General features: G+C 40.3%; 1 protein-coding gene across 1 annotated transcript in view; it reads right to left on the minus strand.

Annotated features, from left to right (window-relative positions):
- LOC126259200 (mediator of RNA polymerase II transcription subunit 23) overlaps window positions 1-20213 on the minus strand; it is a 177091-nt gene that overhangs the window by 45396 nt on the left and 111482 nt on the right. Inside the window, exons 11-14 of the mRNA XM_049955791.1 lie at window positions 19934-20103; window positions 13138-13301; window positions 12821-12975; window positions 12538-12718 (exon numbers count right to left, since the gene is read on the minus strand). Of these exons, the coding sequence (XP_049811748.1) occupies window positions 12538-12718; window positions 12821-12975; window positions 13138-13301; window positions 19934-20103 (670 nt within the window). The remainder of the gene's footprint in view (window positions 1-12537; window positions 12719-12820; window positions 12976-13137; window positions 13302-19933; window positions 20104-20213) is intronic.

The following is a 20213-nucleotide window of genomic DNA, read 5'->3' on the forward strand; positions in this document are numbered from 1 at the left end:
TTTACAGATTTGCAATAAATTAGTACCATTTCAGTTATGTACTAGTGTTTCAGTCACACTGATTAATCAAACTACTTACAAGCAACTGGGACACCCACAGCTCCAAAAAACACATATGTGAATTATAGCCTACAATGGAGACAGAGTGTCTTTTCTTAGGATATGCACTTCGCGAACAAAATATCTAAATACGACTGCATCAGTAGCATTCACATTGGTTCAACCATGTATGTTCTGGGATGGGTGCTTTTGATTAGTTTGCATTAAACACTCGAGACAATGTGCATGTTATTGATACACAAGTTTCCCATACCATCATCCATCAGTTGTGTGAAAAATATGGGCATTTGTTTGATGGCACATTGGGACATGCAAAAGATTTTCAAGTGCATATTATGCTAAAAAGACAACGCTCAACCAAAGTTTTACCACACATGTCCGCTGCCTCATGCCACTCGTGATGTAATTGTTTCTGAACTCAACAGCTTAGAACAAATTGGTGTCTTGAAACCTATTTCTGTTAGTCAATGGGCATCCCCTTTGGTTACTATACAAAAACTGAAAGAGAAACCAGACTTTGTACTAACCTTAAAGTAACAGTTAATGCTCAAACAGTTACGGATTCTTTTGCACTTCTATCCAGTGAGGAGCTTATGGGTCGCCTTGCAGGTAGGTGATTCTTTTCTACAATTGATTTCACCTTAGCTTACCTTCAACTTCTAGATACGGAAACAAAGAAATTTAGGGTGGTCAATACACATGGCTTGTGTCAATACACATCTGCTCCTTTGTTATTTCAATGCTTTCATGAACAAGTGACATCAAAAGTTCCATGATTTTCAAATTATTTGGATGATGTCATTGTGTGTGGATAAACACCTGATGAGCATCTCAAAAATTTTGAATCTCTTTTTGAAGTTTTAACACATGTAAGGCTTAAGTGTAATTTATGGAAGTGTTCATTTTTCAATACTGAGGTCTGATATTTGAGACTTCTGATTGATGCCCACAGGCACTATTCTTCGACTAAATGTTTAGAGGTCATCTGGAGATTACCTCTCTTAAAAATGTACAAGAACTTCAGCAGGCAAACAGACCTGCAATATTAAATTTATTCTGGATGCAATGCCAATTGCTGCTCCCTTGCACCATCTTCAGTGTAAAAATGTTCCTTAAAAATGTTCCTTTCCAATGGACTGTAGAATGTGAACAATCATTTTACAAGTTTTAAGATGCACTGCTTAGTCACCATGCCCCATTCATATGGAATAGAGGCAGTTTTACCTAACAAGATTGGCAACACGAAATCCCCTGTCACATTCACGTTTGAGATGTTGAATAAGGCCCAAGTCAACTGCAGTCAGTTGTGAAAGGAAGCCTTAGCCATCTACATCTACTAACATTCTCTTCACGCTGCCATATAGTGTGTAGCGAAGGGTAACTCATACCACTACTAGTCATTTCCTTTCCTGTTCCACTCACAAACAGAGAGAGGGAAAAAGCAATTATCTATATGCCTGCATGCAAGTCCCAATTTCTTTTACCTTATCTTTGGGGCCCTTACACGAAACATATGTTGGCACCAGTAAAATGATTTTGCTGTCAGCTTCAAATGACACGTTCTCTAAATTTTCTCAGTAGTGTTTCATGAAATGAATGTTGTGTTCCCTCCAGGAATTTCCATTTGAGTTCATGAAGCATCTCAGTAATACTTGTGTGTTGACTGAACCCAACCAGCAACAATTGTAGCAGTCCACCTCTGAACTGCTTTGATGTTTTTCTTTAATCTGACGTGGTGAGGATCCGAAACACTCAAGCAGCACACAAGAATGGGTCACACTAGCATTCTATACCAATTTCCTTTACAAACAAACCACACTTTCCTAAAATTCTCCCAAAAAATCAAAGTCAATGATTCACCTTCCTGACTACCATCCCTACATGGCTGCTCCATTTCATATCACTTTACAAAGTTGCGCCTAGATATTTAATTGATTTGCCTGTGTCAAGAGCACACTACTAATCTCATCCATACTCTTTTCCAGTCACTCGGGACTTTTGATTGGGCAAGAGATTCTCAGTGAATTCAAACTGTGTAAGGGGCCAGTGCCATAGAGAAGACATTGTAAAACCAAACTGAGGTATCATCTGGACCTGGCAATTTATTTTCAACTCTTTCAGTAGCAATTTTATGTAGGATCAGTACTTTTTTGGGCTCTCAGCAAGATGTTTTGCTAAGGTATGATAGTGATAGTTGTTTTATGCTTCGTGCATTGATCTGTTAACAAATGCACGAATTTCTACTGACCTTTGCCTGTCATCGTCTGTATGTTCTTTTTTGAACCAGAAGTGCAAGAGCCTCTGCTTCCTCAGCATTTTCCAAATGTTGTTGCTAAACCACAATGGAGCCTTTCATCATTAATCCACTTACTTGGCATATGCTGTGATTTACAGTCCATTTAAAATTTGCCCATAATTCCTCAACGTCTGTCATGTTAGACCTAAATGATGTCCATTCATTGTCTAAGTGGGATGCTAACAGCTATTTATCTGCTCTTTTTAGCAAAACTACTCTCCTAGCCTTTTTAGTGGATTTATAAACTTGGGTAACCATTGTCACTATGATGACATTATGATCACTAATCCCTTTCTCTACACTGACACAGTCGATACAGTAGCTTTGTAGCTACAAAGTCTAATACATTTCCATTGCAGATGGGCTGTTGAACTAGGTGTTCAGGATAGTTGTTGCAAAGCATGTTCAAAAGTACTTCACAAGACTGCCTGCCTGTGCCATCTGCAATGAATCCATAGACGTTCCAGTGCATACACAGTAGGTTAAAGTCATAGCACTCATGTTGTTACGAAATTTCATCAGTATCTCCATGGCACAAATTTTTTTTCACATGGTGGGTCATAAGCCATGCTCTTTTTAACCAACAAAAGACATGTTTGTTTGTACAAAGTACAAGCTACAAAACTGGTCACTACTTCTTTCAAAATACCCTACAGCACAGCATGCAATTGCAGACACTCTGTCTTGCTTACCTATGGGAAATGATGTGGAATTTGATGCATCAGAACTATCTTGTCTTCACAGTGATCAATCTGATTTGCAGACATTACAAGCTCTTCCCATCGATTGTCAGTAGATTGCATACACTATTCAATGGGATCAGTCTCTACGATTGCTTAAGTATTACATTTGGATGGGTTAGACTGTAATCCGAGACAATTTTCAGGTGCAGCAGTATGCAAATATCATGTGCAATGTACTCTTCAGAAGAGTGTAATTTTACTGCATACGCCTAATGACCAAACTTGAGTCACAATTCCCACACTGTTACAGCAACATATTTTCAAACCACTATGTAGAGGACATTGAGGAATCATTAGAACAAAGCAGTCAGTGGGCCAGCATTGTACATGGCACAGGCTTGACAAGCATGTAGAATAGATGACCGCCCACTCTCAACTTGCGCAGATGACTAGGCAGTGCCGCACCAGGAATTTTTCAATTGGCCTGGATCTGACGGTTCTTGGTAATGCATCCACAGTAATTTCGATGGTGGTGGTAGCTGACTGTAACTGGTGCATACACTAGGTATTGAGGTGTTTTGACACTCTTCTTCTGTGTTTGGAGCTGGATCAGAACATTCGCATTTGATCCTTCACCTGATGTATCGTGTGTTATTTTACCTTTAATTTAACTTGGTCACTGTTAATTATCTTCTTTATGTGGAGATCATGCAAAGCAGTATCTCTCTAGAATTGTGTACCCTGGAAAGACTTGTACTCTTTTCCTTTGCAGCTGTTGTTAGTGTAAGGAAAAACAATATCTACTCTAATTACAAAATGACATCAACATTTCATCATTGACTGCCTTGTATTGGTTTCAATGGGTGTACAGATTACAATTACTATGCAGCTTGTAGCAGATACAACTTAATTCAAACATAACATCCACCTCAAAGACTCAGCAAGAAGTAGTTCGTAAGTAAGCAACATTTCATTTTAGAGTTTCCTTCGTTTGTTGCTGTTTACATTCTTGGAAAGGGTGTCGATCTCCTTGACAGTCAAGACGCCAAAGAGCTATGACATGAAAACATAAAAGCACCCACCCACAGCAAGTGAAGATGCTTACTCACCGTCGTGACTTGCCGATTACTCAACCTGTACACCTCTTGGTTCAACTCTGCACAAACGGGAAAAAATGTAAGTGTTTTGTGACTTATTCCCTACCTAATACTACTTCATTATTTTGTTGTGATCATCTTTCCTTGTCATAAATGGGAGTAGGAAACGTCATTTGCCTCAATGGCAGGTAACATTACAATATCCATTTGTTATTTCAATGAATTCAACAACTAGCTTCAGCACTATAAAAGCATTCACTTCTGTATTTTGTTTAGACAATTTGACACAAACAATTGTTTTGGAGAACAATCTGCTGATTTCTTTCTTGTAATTTCAAAATTTGTGCCAACATAATGGCATTCATCATATCTGATTGGCTTCATTCTCTCCTAAATTGAATAGTGAAGCTGAATGTTTCATTCGCAACTTGGAAGCTCAGTTGAGCAAAATTCGTGCTTCCCTTTCCAGGCAAAATGTTGCACCAACCACACTCTGCCTTTTAACATTTCACCGGCAGAATTATTACATGACTGTTGTCTCCAAACTTTACTGCATCTATTTCATCTTAGACAGCCTGCTTCAATAATCATTTCTGGAAGCTTGTTTTGCATGAAGGATAAAGCTTTCTATTCTGCATTTCACAAGCTTTGTATTGTGCCTTTAACAAGACTCACAACTGGGACACTGGTGTCATCAGTCAGAAGATGGTACATGCAAATCAGGCACCCACCAATGGCGCCAAAATCATCTATGTTTTGATGATTATCATCATCCTGTCGTAGACTTTCATCTTTCAGAAACATTGCCTGCCACACACGAGCCGCCCTTGATAGTGCCTAACATTTGGGTGCAAAGGTCGTCAAACGAACCTCCCACGGAGGTCAACCCCTGTCCACCTATGCAGCCACTGCTGCCTCCACAGTCCCATCATCATTCACAGCAATGTCGGTCAAGGACATAGAGCCTGATATCAGTCTGTGGCGTCCACTGCAGTGCCAAACCCACACCAACCTGTGCATTGGATGAACACCTTACCTCTAGTTTTTTGGCATATGTTCCCAATGGTCTGCATGATTAATGTCAGGACACAGGGTCATTTGTGTCTTCTAACATTGAGCCACAGCCAACTCCACCAGCAGCAGCATGTATCAGAACCCCATCACAGCATTGCCCGCACCCACATTACACAATGGCAGTGTCACCAGAGTGCGTTGAATTGGCATCACCTCACAGACGGTAACTATGATTGGTCCGGGCAACTTTTTAAGCTTCTGCACTCAGAGCTCTGCTCAGAATTTCCTTAAAATTATCCTCAGACTACACTTAGATCACTCTGAGCCACAGATAATAGTGAAGTGAGGCTTTACAAACCAATAAAGATGCTACTGCTGCTCGGACTCCTAGTGAATACTGATAACTAGTACTGGTGGGAAAAGAGGAGAATGGAATAATAGAATGAGAGTGAGAGAGAGAGAGAGAGAGAGAGAGAGAGAGAGAGAGAGAGAGAGACTACAGGGTACAAAGTTACGTACAGTAAATATTGTATATATCAAAAACAAACTTATATTTTAATCTTTCTGTAGAGTTTGATGTGTTCTAGAGTGCTCACGCATTTTGTGACACCGATAGATACAACAATTCCTTTTGTTGTCAATCAACTGAAGTACGAAGGTGAATCAAATGGGTTTTTATGTTCTTAAAAAAAAAACTTTATTTTAAAACAAAAGGCAGTAAGGCAGTTACTGTTTATTTTCTACATAGTTTTCCACTGTAGAAATAGATTTTTCCCAATGAGAAAGAAGGTTTTTTATCACAGTATCATAGAATGAAGTTGACTGTGTCAGGAGCCAACTGCACACAAATTCCTCCATGGCCTTGCCAACTTGAATCAGTGCCCTCCTAGAGTTTCTTTCAGCAGGCCAGAAAAATAGAAATTGCAGAGTGATAGGTCCAGTCTGTAAGGAGGGTGATCAAGTTGAGTCCCGTGCATTTCCTCCAGTTTGGAGACTATTAGAGGTACAGTATGGCACCTGGCATTGTCATGGAGGAGGATGACATGCCAAATTGACTGGTCTCATCTTTTGTGGCAATATGCATCCCCCACCTTCTTCAACAGCTTGCAGCATTGATTGCATGTTGCTCATGCAAATAAATCAATGATCAAAATGCCTAGGCAGTAGAAAAAAAAAACAGTTGAAGGAACCTTGCCAGCTGAGAGTCGAGTATTGGCTTTCACTGGGGCTTCCTCCCCTTTCCTCTGCCACTCCTTACTGGCTCGTTTGGATTTGGGAGTGTAGTGGTGGATCCACATTTTGTCACAGGTGACAATCTGACTAAAAAATGCATCACTTTCTTTTGCAAACCCTGCTGTAAACCTCAGACAGATCTCTAAATGTCTCGGCTTCTGATTTTCAGTCAGAAAGCTTGAGAATCCATCTGGAACACAATTTACAGAACTGTAGATCATTTGTAATGGTCTTTTAACAGCTCCCAAAACATATTCTGATCTGTTCTGCAATTTCTGATACTCATGCCCAGCAACTGCCTTCAAGAAGTTCTTGAACCACATCAAAGCTTTTAACTGTAATGCTGATGCGAATATGGTGATTGTGTTACTGATTTTCCACACATTCTCATCATTTCTTGAACCCTTTATGCTAGGTGAACACGCAAGTCCTTGACAATGCTTGATCACCAAACTGCGCAGTCAAACTCTGGAAAATTTCATCACTTGAACTCCTTTACAAGCAAGAAGTTTTATTTTAAAGTGTTGCACTGTGGAGGGGTGCACCTTTCCTCTGACATCCTGAGCATTAGTGCCGAAGCAGTTGGAAGTATGTAACGGCCAGCTCTCCCCACTCTTAACAGCCCCATTCAACAGTACTAGCAAGTGTGGGTCTGGTCCTACCAACTGCTGATACTCAGGAACAAAAATCCTGTATATATATTTGATTCAGCTTCATATTCCCTCTGTTAAGATTGCTTCAGAATTACCTTTATTACATCTTTATTTGTGTGTCCAAATTCTGTGACTGTCCTTTTTAGTAATGTTTATTCCTCCTCAACTGAAATGCCAACTGTATTTATTATCAGAGTACCTACAACCTCAGGGAACTTTAAACGCACATTATTCCTCAATATTTGAGTATCCCATTACCTTGTACCTTCGTTTCCCCTGACACTTCATGTAACTCTGCTCACACACTCCTCTTAGCTAACTCATAGTCTTCTGCAAATCTGGTTTCCATTACCTCCCTTACTAGACTCTTTCAATTCTCCAAGATTATTATATTTTCCTGACACTTTACATACTGAATTACCCATTCAATTACCTACTAGACTCTTTCAATTCTCCAAGATTATTATATTTTCCTGACATTTTACGTACTGAATTGCCCATTCAATTCGTTCATATACTGTATCTCGTCGTCATATGCTCCTGATTCTAGCATGTGTATACATGGACAATTGGCTCCAGGTGGACCACTGGAGGCACAAACATCACAGTACATAATGCATCGCACCGTACAGTGTGTACTGATGTCATACCCCCTAGTGACCTAGCCCTTCAGTACAAAGGGAAATCTCAACTGGGTCATTTGGCTCCTCCAGCTGCACCATGCTGTTGAGGATTTCACAGATACTGACATGCCAACACCAGCTAGTGAATCAACGAGGCTAGCCAGCACCAGCGTGGACACCACCAATTCCAACCCTGACCAGGCAAGCAGGGTGTCACCTACCTTAGATAGTGGGTGCCATCTCAAGACTTCATGGTGAACATAACAGACAACTAACCATTTCCTTTCCATTTATGGCCCAAAGTAAGCATCAGCTGAGTGTTTCAAAGCCTATTTGGCTGTTTTGTGGGACGAGTTTATTGGGGATTAGTGGGGTGTAATATCAGTGGGTACTGATCTCAACAATACATCACAGCTGACGGAAACACCATAGCTACAGAGGGCATTGCTGCGGCCAACCTCTCAATCAGTCATGGACCACACACCACACAAAACTAAAAGACTATGTGCAGGACCGGAAAATGTAGCACCTACTTTTGGCAAAATTAAAATATATTTTTGTTGATTTTTAAAAATTATTATTATTTTTTAATGCACAAATTTAAAGGTGAAGATAAGTTCTTTGAGATTGACTATTAAAAAAAAATGCTGACTGGGAACTCTGTGATTGGAATGTTTGCTTTTGCAAAAATTTCATCACCTTTTTTTCCTCCCAAATTGACTTTGTTTTTTTTTCTCTTTTAGCTGTATTTGAGTTTTCAAAAAAATACACTCCTGGAAATGGAAAAAAGAACACATTGACACCGGTGTGTCAGACCCACCATACTTGCTCCGGACACTGCGAGAGGGCTGTAGAAGCAATGATCACACGCACGGCACAGCGGACACACCAGGAACCGCGGTGTTGGCCGTCGAATGGCGCTAGCTGCGCAGCATTTGTGCACCGCCGCCGTCGGTGTCAGCCAGTTTGCCGTGGCATACGGAGCTCCATCGCAGCCTTTAACACTGGTAGCATGCCGCGACAGCGTGGACGTGAACCGTATGTGCAGTTGACGGACTTTGAGCGAGGGCGTATAGTGGGCATGCGGGAGGCCGGGTGGACGTACCGCCGAATTGCTCAACACGTGGGGCGTGAGGTCTCCACAGTACATCGATGTTGTCGCCAGTGGTCGGCGGAAGGTGCACGTGCCCGTCGACCTGGGACCGGACCGCAGCGACGCACGGATGCACGCCAAGACCGTAGGATCCTACGCAGTGCCGTAGGGGACCGCACCGCCACTTCCCAGCAAATTAGGGACACTGTTGCTCCTGGGGTATCGGCGAGGACCATTCGCAACCGTCTCCATGAAGCTGGGCTACGGTCCCGCACACCGTTAGGCCGTCTTCCGCTCATGCCCCAACATCGTGCAGCCCGCCTCCAGTGGTGTCGCGACAGCCGTGAATGGAGGGACGAATGGAGACGTGTCGTCTTCAGCGATGAGAGTCGCTTCTGCCTTGGTGCCAATGATGGTCGTATGCGTGTTTGGCGCCGTGCAGGTGAGCGCCACAATCAGGACTGCATACGACCGAGGCACACAGGGCCAACACCCGGCATCATGGTGTGGGGAGCGATCTCCTACACTGGCCGTACACCACTGGTGATCGTCGAGGCGACACTGAATAGTGCACGGTACATCCAAACCGTCATCGAACCCATCGTTCTACCATTCCTAGACCGGCAAGGGAACTTGCTGTTCCAACAGGACAATGCACGTCCGCATGTATCCCGTGCCACCCAACGTGCTCTAGTAGGTATAAGTCAACTACCCTGGCCAGCAAGATCTCCGGATCTGTCCCCCATTGAGCATGTTTGGGACTGGATGAAGCGTCGTCTCACGCGGTCTGCACGTCCAGCACGAACGCTGGTCCAACTGAGGCGCCAGGTGGAAATGGCATGGCAAGCCGTTCCACAGGACTACATCCAGCATCTCTACGATCGTCTCCATGGGAGAATAGCAGCCTGCATTGCAGCGAAAGGTGGATATACACTGTACTAGTGCCGACATTGTGCATGCTCTGTTGCCTGTGTCTATGTGCCTGTGGTTCTGACAGTGTGATCATGTGATGTATCTGACCCCAGGAATGTGTCAATAAAGTTTCCCCTTCCTGGGACAATGAATTCACGGTTTTCTTATTTCAATTTCCAGGAGTGTAGTTCTGTTGAAAAGCAGCAGTATTTTCCCGCCAATGAACTGAATGCATCTCCCATTTAGGGTGTTTCTGGACATTATTTGTCTTTTCCAGCCCATTTCAATTCAATGATTACAAAATCTGCAAAACATCAATTTCAACCTTCTGCGGGCACTCATAGCCGTGCCATCCATGCCTGAAAATGCTACAGACAGAACTGACAAGGCAGGTTGTGTAGAAGTAGAATTGAACATATGGGAAAAAATTTCAGCACAGTAAAAAATATTACAGATTTTTTTTGCCCCCAATCGCTATAGCGCAGAGTGCGGGTACTATAGGCTATGGTGGCAGATGGCTGCAAGTGTAAACAAACTAGAATTTTGACCACCAGATTGGAGAGGAGTGGTGTAGCAAAACAAGCCCTATCTCCCTTTCGCTGGGCAGCAGCCTATAGCAGAACTGACAAATTGTCACAGGGATCACTGATCTCTTCTTTTGTTGTAAGGGTTGCAACCGAAATCTGTGACGAACCCGGATTAATTGCTTCACTTATTTCAAAATAAAGAAAAGAAAAGAATGAGCAACACACAACACAATGCACTCAGGAAGGGTTATCATGCGCCTGCTTGTTAGGTTAGAAGAGTACTGTTAACAATGTACTTCAGGCCCGATCTAGCAGTATCCGATGCTACCACAGTTTGAAATATCAATCATCTAGTTTGCCATGTTGAAAGTGCCTGCATTATACCATCTCTTGAGCTTTAGTTAATGAACAAACATAAATGTTTCTTTGTTACAAAATGCTAGGTCCCATGGCTGAGCACTATGTTGGATTATGCAGTGTTTATCTTAAACAGACCATTCAAGTGCCCACAACTGGCATGGAACCAGTTCACAGAGCAGATTGATATACCGTTGCATTCGTACACTTTTCATTATCCAAACAGGTTCTTACGCACATTATCTTTCCAAATTAGGCTTCACCAGATGACGTTCAATACCAGTAACTGAAAATTGGTTACATTTTCGATATTTATATGCAGAAAATAAAGCTTTTTGAAACTATCTCTGGCAATAGTTCATCTAGATACAATTCACTATGTAATAGAGTCTATTAAGTAATTTCACATTTTCTTATTTTTAGGCCGAATTTGAATCAATTTCGCATTTATCGCAGTCTGAATTTCCGCAGTCCCTACCAACGTGCTGCTGTCTCTTCAGATAATGAGTACCATGTTTGACAGTTCTTTGTGTTTTAACTCCACCTCTCACAAAGTCATTAGACAGAACAAAATTGTATAGCCGTATAGGAAACTGAGCCCCAGTCTTCACAATTGTTTTCGTAGCTCTCCTGTTTGTCAAAATGATCCTTTCCACGCGTTGGCCTCCCCTTACTTGTCCTCACAACTGGTGTGTCCCTCTCATCATGAGGTATGAGTGTCCTGCACCTTCTTTCTGCCCTCATCATGGGATCTGCGTGTCCTATATATCCTTTTTAATTTCCCCCCATCTATCACTCTTTCCAGGAAAGAATCAATAGTTCCAAAAACCAGGAAAAGATTTTTCCACTTCCACATGTGTCTAAAGTCAATACTGGGATTTCATCTCCTGAACATAAGAATTGGCTAGTTAAGGGAATTTCCTTTTTATAGAAACTGAAATGTACCGAAATTATACCAGTGTGACTACTCAAACTTGGAAAAAAAATTATTATTATTATTATTATTATTATTATTATTATCATCATCATCATTCCCTGAGAATCCCAGGTATTGGGAGGAAGATGATGTCATAAGAAACTCCAAATAAATTAACAGTGGGTGGAGGATACCACAATAATTACTTCCCTTTCCTCTCAGCTAATGTATACTAGCCTTAAGTAGTAGTTTAACCGTAGTTTGTAAACATCAATAATTTATATGAAACAATATTTGCATACTTAACACCCTTTGAAATATTAAGCATCTTAAAATTTATGATTTATAAAACTCAAAGGAAATTAAATTTCAATACCATGTTAAAAAACAGAGAATTTCCTGAGATTTTATGAAATTCCATGAGATCTCCCTGATTTTTCAGGCAAAATGTAACTCCCTAGATTTCCAAGTTTTCCAGAAGAATCGCCACCCTGTATGTAGTATACTTATGAGTCTGCTGTTGAGCTTCTTGTGTAATTGCCAGTTGATAATATAATCCCCTTTCGTACTTTATCATTTATTTCAAACTGACAGTAACACTACGAACACACATAAATTAGGAAATAAATGAAACTGTCAAAATGACTTACAATTAATAAATAAAAACATAATCTGAATAATATAGGTGGAAAGATAACTACCTACTTCTGCCCTTCTCCCAACCCAGCTCCCTCCCTCTTCCTCTCTCTCTCTCTCTCCAAAGTCTATAAAAAATACTAACAATTATTATGATGATGATGACAATTCCTGTATGCAGTGCTGTGGCCACACAGGTGGGCATTTTAGTGTCTAAAGCTCTTGGTAGAATAAATGCTTAGAAGCTACAAATGATTATCTGACTGTTACTATTCTCTGTGTCTGTGGACCAACCACTGACTTATAAGACTAGTGGAGCAACAGATGGAGTTGATGACAATCTTATATTTAATGGATTCTTGGCTCATTTTACAACCCAGTAGATTTTCCATAGTAATGCTATGTAATACAATGTATGAATGAATGAATCAACTTACCAAACAAAGAACGAGCCGATCAATTGTAACGATGTTGTACTTCCATATCATGTCATTGATGGCGTCAACACACTTATTCACATGCTGGCCACCTCCTGAGTTAGCAAACTCATAGACGAGGTAATCACAAAATTTACGAATGTGTGCTGACAGTGCTCTTGCGCCAATTCGCTCTAGTATCCTTCAGAGAGCAACAGAAAATTTTTTGTTTGTAATGTACCATCTGGTAGTAGACATGGGTTTAGAAGGTTTGAGGAAACAGAATTACATTGTGGCTACTTACTTGTATGCAATTGTGCTAATACGATCTGTCTCTAATATCATCTTCCAAAGAAGACAAAGAAAAAGAGTAGGAGTTCCCGGCACAGAAAAATGAGCAATAATGTCATTTTCATTATTCATTGATGTCCAATTTCTATACTCTTCCTCAACAGCTTTCTTTGAAACACAAAAATAATATTATAAGAAAGCAGTTCATTGCATGCAAAGTTATTCTATCAAAAATAAACAACAAAACTGAAAATTCATGATGGAATAACAACAATAAGAATTGAGATAGACTGCTATTCACCATTCCTCCATGATCAACAATAATTATACCTTTAGTAACGGCTTGTTTTCCAGGGGTGCATTATTTTGCTGGAAAAATTCATTCAGCACCGGCGGGAAGCACTGTAGTGTATGGTTGGCCCAAGTGTGCGAAGTATTCTGTATTATGGTATTCAGAATATCTTTGCACCAAGTACCAGATAACGTCTCTGATCCTTTTAAGGAGAAAAAAATTACATGTATAAATGGATGCACACTAATCAAAAACACACACACACGCACACACACACGCACACACACACCAGAAACTTTATAAATGGTTTTGCTGGGTTAACAAGTTCTTCTCAGTACTGATCTACACAATATATTCATATGTCTATTCTGCTATCTTGTGACAATTTCTTTCATTGACTTGCGACTAGCAGGCAAAATCATTAACATACCTCAAATCACTCCAATAAATATCTTCAATTTCAGGGATAAAATATTTTACTGTGTTTGCTTATGTTGTTATTACCATAATCTTTTAAAGTATCTTGTACAATGTGAGGAAAAATAGGCACAAAATACTTACATGCAAACCTGCTTCACATATACTTAATGACAATTCACAGAGTCAAAGTTTTTTTATTATTGTGCAGTTATTTTTAACTGCAAGAGTTACATATATTGCTCTCTTGACTGAAACATGGTACATAATAAATGGCTGCATTAAGACCCCCACCTTTATACAGGCTGCACAGAGCATGAGTACTTCTGCTCCAACACTGCAGCAAGCAGCTCATCAAAACAGTGAGAAATACAAGTACATGATTGACGGAGGATATGTCGCACATGGAGCAAAGAACACATTCAGTGTACAGATTAATTTATCAATTTCACTGGTTGTTGAGCTCCTTGACTGTGGATTATATTACTTTAAGAAATACAGTAACCAGCTACTTTATGTACTTTTATTTATAGCAATACCAGTTTTGGGCTTCCACCCATCTTCAACTGGCATGATATACATTTGAATCTTCAATTAGCACAGTGTTAGAAACATCAACCGCAATTTGAATTCTCCAGTTACCCTGTGCAAAATATCAATTTTTTTAAATTACTATACTTCGCAATCTATATAAATACTTGTTAGATGAACTTACGTTTTATTATGCGTACTGTTCGTGTAAATGAAAATACATAAAAAAGTGGCTGGTTGTAGTATTTCTTAACGTAATATTCACTGTCTCTCTCTCTATTCGTTTAGTCAGTTCCGACTCTTCGTGACCCCATGAACCAAATCACGCCACTTTTTCCTGTCTTGCACTTTCTCCCGTAGGCCTTCCAGGTTGGAACACATTGCTTCTGTGATGCCATCGATCCATCTCATCCTCTGACGTACTCTTCTTCTAGTTCCTTCAATCTTCCCCAGCATTAATATTTTTTCCAGCGAGGCATGCCTTCGCATTGTGTGTCCAAAGTAGGTCAGCTTTTGTTTTAACATTAGACCTTCCAGGGAGAAATCTGGTTTAATTTGCTCCAATATTGATCTGTTGGTTCTCTTTGCAGTCCATGGAACTCTAAGAAGTTTCCTCCAACACCACAATTCGAAGGAGTCAATTCTTCGCCGTTCGGCCTTTCTAATGGTCCAGGTCTCACATCCATACATCACAACTGGAAAGACCAGAGCCCTCACAATACAGATCTTTGTTGCTAGTGTTATATCTCTGGACCTTATAACCTTGTCAAGGTTTGACATCGCCTGTCTACCGAGCAACAGGCGTCTCCGGATTTCATGGCTGCAGTCGCCGTCAGCAGAGATCTGGGAACCGAGATAACTGAATGTGGTCAGTTATCAGTTATATTCACTGTACCACACAGCAAATCAAGTACGATGTTTGTGTCACAGCTTAGCATAGAACCTGCAAGCTAGTACACACTTCAAGAGGATGGGCCTATTGCCATTAACCAACTTAACAAGACTGGACAACATCCTTTGTGGTTGCAACCAAGCCCAAGACATTAAGAATAACCCTATTTCTCTGTGTCAGTTCACTCTTGAAGATCTATGGAAAGTAAATAAAGGAACCAATAATGGCAATGAGAGAGAGAGAGAGAGAGAGAGAGAGAGAGAGAGAGAGAAGAAGAAGAAGAAGAAGAAGAAAGAAAATTGTGAGTAGTGGACTCAGAGGCCGCAGGCAATGGCCTCAGGCCTTGGGGCATACCCAGATATTTCCGCATCTACATCTTGCCAACTGGTGTTTGGCTAAATAGACAAAAATATGGACAGCTAAAACAGAAATATTTGTGGAGTCAAAAGAGTAATTTTACAACACCAAATGGGGTATAAAACGATTATCAGAAGTGTGACAATAAAACAAAGACCAAAACTGGCAAAAAAAAGGCTTACAGAATCTGATAAATGACAGCAAATATTGCAACAGCATGATATTTGAGGATTTTAATGCAAATTTAAAGAATTTTTTTCATTGGGAAGCAACAGATATGATACCAGAAATGACAGAGGCCATATGTTAGCAGAATCTGCTGAGAACATCATCTGTGACTTAAACACACTCTTCCAAAAACAATAAAGAAAAATCAGAAGATATGATAGTCCTAAACTGCATTTAGTTTACAAGAGAACACAAGGGACAGGAAAATATAAAATGGAAGTAGCCTACTATCTATTAAATAAAAGGTGAGAGTTACAAGTACACAATGATAAGAACATAGAACATGATAGAATGAGCTGAATTAAACATGTCTTTGACTAGATGTGAAAAGTTACAATCAAAATTTGCTAAAGAAACTGAAAACATTAAGAGTGCGGAGAAAACAAAGCAGAAATTTATGCCGGGTATATATAACAATTCATTAGTTAAGCTGGTAGATTGTACAGAAATTAAATAACAGAGTGTAATGCAGACACCCTATTTACATAAATGTGACTGTATTATTTTCATCCACATTGTACATTACACAGCTGTCAATAGGGATAAACAGTGTTTTATACAAGATTGAAGTCAAACTTGAAATGTATACAAGAACATTCATATGAGTATGATAGAGGCCATTAATAGAGAAATCTTCTATGATGATGCACAATAAATCAGTAATTAACTTTTCACTGTATTTACTAAGGCAAGGTGAATGATGAGCATTCAACTGTATCTGGTTAGAGTTACCTCTTTCATTAATTTTTATGTTTTACAAAGTTTATGTAGGAGAGGGTTGTAAAAGTAGGAAAGGAGTATGGAATGAGATTAGATACAGGGTAATTCAGGAAGGATGTCGCACAATTTGTGAAGTGATTCTACATGTGAAAGAAAATAAACCGAAAAAGTTCTGTGAACATGTGTCCAATTTTCAATCATTTCGCAACAGGAGTGGGTTGAAGACTACACCCATCCATGAATGAATCGAAGGCAAGTGTGAACATTACTTACTGGAATGCTGTGTAGGCACTTTAGTGGACAAAAGAATGGTAGGACAGATGACAGATCCATACTACACGAGGTGTTCAAAAAGCCCCCATCCATTTTAAGGCACTTGTCAACAAGTTGGAGGGTGTGTTGTGCTGCACATCGAACAACATCTCAGCGGGCTTTAATGTGGGCAATAGCATCAGTGATTCAAGTGATAAGTTCTTTACATGTATCCATCTCTGTAGCGTACACAGCCCATGGGCCCTATCACCAGATCATCAATCAAACGACACCAGACGTTCACTGAGAACCTAACTTGGAATCTTGTTTCCCTAGTGTCATGTGGGTTCTCCATTGCCCATGTATGAGAATTGTTGATGTTCACGATACCATTGTGACTAAATGTAGCCTCTTCTGTAAATAAAGTGTATTGCATGACATCTCCTGGTACAGCCAACTATTCACAAAATTGTTGTCTACTTTGAGACTCATCTGGATGCAAATGTTGCACAGAATGCATATGGAATGGGTAAAAGCTCTCAGAATGTAACATACGCCACACTCACATTTGTGGAATATTGAGCTGACGGGTAATGTGCCATATAATGATGGTGGGACTCCGTTGAACCATTGCAATAATGTTTTTTTTTTTTTTTTTTTCTCAACAGACCGAATGGCCTCACATTTTGATGTTATGTGTGCACTGGATAGTGTTCCAGATTCAAATAATGTTTGAAAAACTGTTGGAAATACCTGGCACAGAGGGTTTGTCGAACAGAGAAATGTCTCTGGTACTCTGTCACAACCGCACAGGCACAGTAATTGCAGGTATCCATACACAAACAACATGTCTGCATATTCTGCGTGGGTGAACGTACGCGACCTGTTGGTATTCATGGGCATAATGGACCTGCTCGATTAAACAACACTCAGGCACAACATGTACACAGCCTTGTTGTGTCCTGCCCACTCATCTAATATAGGGTGCCTAGGAAACCTGCTTTCTCGCGTCACTAGACAACAATTGAAGCAAATCATATTAATGAGATTTTATTACAGTCAGCTAATTGATGATACTTAACTTTGAAAAATGTATAATGAGATGTTGCAAGCAAAGGGCAACACGAAACGTAAGCAGTCTCGTTAGTGTATACAGTTCATAACACAAGAGAAACAATAAAGTTCCTAAGTTGTGGCTGCAGGTTTCGTAGAAATGGCTTGTCTTCCACTGGGCCGTGGCCAGGCAGCATGGCGCTTATGTCCTCTTCGTCTAGATGATGCTACTGTCTCGTTGTCACCTAGAGAGGGGTCGGTCAGCGTACTATTGGCTGACATCGTCTCGCAGCTCTCTCTGCTTTAATGTTCCTGGCTGATGTGCTGGTGCTTGACATTATGCCAGAACAGGCCTCACAACTGCTCACTGATCCAACTCACAATTGCACATGCTTGCAGTTGTACCTCACTGCAATGTCACAATGCTGCCATCTGTTGGAGAAAACCCACACCTCTTGTAGAATGAATCAGTCATCTGTCCCACCATTATTCTGTCCACCACAGTGCCTAAACAGCATTTCGATAAGTAATAATCACATCTGTCTTCATATTCATTCATGGGTGGGTGTAGTCTTCAACCCACTCCAGTTCTGTAACATTGAAAATCGGACACACGTTCATTGGACTTCTTCAGTTTATTTTCAGATGTAGAATCACCTCACAGATTATTTGGAAAAACACTCTACAAGAAAAGCCAAAGTGATATGATTCAGCAATCATGAATGTTCTGTCAAACTATCATAGCTAGAAATGCCTTGGAACGAGTAATATCTTTCAAGTACTTCAGAAATTTGATGACAGAAAATGGAAGCTGTGTGGTGAAAATAAGACGTAGAGTATTTATGCGCAACAGATAATAAGTATGAGAGAGATTAGGGACAAGCAGCTGGAGCTTAATAACCACATTTTGGCAACATTAAAACATTTATCCATGTGAATAGAAGGCTGGCTAACTGCTATAAACATCTAAAATGCAGTCGAGTGGCTAAAGCACAGATGCTAGATGACATCAATGGCCTCTACCAAATAGTGGTTAATCACGAATTAGACCACTCGATAGCTAAACATATTGCAGACCACAACACACCATGTCCATGCTCAAACTATTTGGTCAATCCTTTTGCCGCTCCTATGAATTGTGTACATGAGAAGTGTGCCTGTAGTAGCTCCTCTGTTCCCACAATTTCTCTAGCCTTAATCCTAGCTAGTCTCCTCCTCGATCACCTCCACCCCTCTCCTCTGCCCTCACTCTTTCGTCTCTTCTAATTATGTAGTCCAATCATCTCTCATACCAACTTTGGATTCCCCTCACTCCTTCTTCTTCTTCTCTCATTTACACACACACATACACACAGTTTATGGTTGTTAACAACAATAACTAAAGAACTTTCCTGGCAGATTAAAACTGTGTACCAGAACCAAGACTCAAACTCGGGACCTTGACTTTTTGCGTGCAAGGGCTCTACAGAATGAGCTACCCAAGCATGACTCATGACCAATCTTCACAGCTTAACTTCATTCTGGGAAAGTCATTATGGTTGAAAGCACTTTATCTTTACTATTTTAATCCCCCAACAACTATTTACCCTCTCCATGGCACACAGTTTCTTTTGTCCTGCCAACATCCAATACTTTCTTATCCTCACTCATCTACTCTGACAATCACTCAGTCACCACTTCCATCATGGAAGTAAGTACGTGGAGTCCTGTGTGTGTGTGTGTGTGTGTGTGTGTGTGTGTGAGAGAGAGAGAGAGAGAGAGAGAGAGAGAGAGAGAGAGAGAGAGAGTGTGTTTATTTATTTATTTTTTTGGGGGTGGGGGTGGGGGGAGGCAGGAGTAGTTCATCATTTTGTGAACTTTTGTGAGTGAGCATTTTTCAAAAGGGAGACCATTTTGATCTTTTCCAGGTCGTTACATGGAAAATGACTGTAGACTTTCTTCATAATGAATACATGTGGTCATAGGAATGTGACTGATGATTGTTTATAGGTTTATAGGTTAAGCTCTGCTGTGACTTATCTAACTGATAATCTGGCACACTGAGTGGTAATACAGTCTTCCATCTGATGATACATCATGTCACTATGCATAAATTTACTCATTTCTACAGTGTATCTGAAACCTGAACCATAATGCAATACCAGATACGTTCATGGCTTTAAATTTTTTTCGTTTTCACAAATGATCTTGAGATCTGTTTTTCATTACATAGTTCAACATTTCAATTTATAAGTTAGAGTATTTTCCCACAAAAAGAATACACTTACAATGCGATACTAATAAAAATTTTAAGAATCATCAAAGCAATGATGGCAACAAAAAGATAGTTGCTTCATCACAATGAAAATTTTGTTGAAACTGGAGTTAACTGTGAAGTGTCAAACCTGTTCCTGTGACATGCATGGAGCGAGCCAATGTGAGAACCAGGGCACGATTTAGTTCCTCTGATTCTGCAGACACCAGTGTTTTAGGTTCACTAAGAAAGCGAGACAACTGTGGCTGGACTTCCGCACTGCCTAGGCCAGTGATTAATCGAAGTGCTGTGCTCTCAACACTAACAACAAAGAGAAACACTACATTCAAAATAATATTCATTTACAATTTCATTTCTTAATTATTTATTGTACTGCATGAACCAGACAATGAGAAACAATAATTTTATAA

The sequence above is a fragment of the Schistocerca nitens genome, chromosome 5 (genome assembly GCF_023898315.1).
Source record: "Schistocerca nitens isolate TAMUIC-IGC-003100 chromosome 5, iqSchNite1.1, whole genome shotgun sequence".
In the NCBI taxonomy this organism is placed as follows: domain Eukaryota; kingdom Metazoa; phylum Arthropoda; class Insecta; order Orthoptera; family Acrididae; genus Schistocerca; species Schistocerca nitens.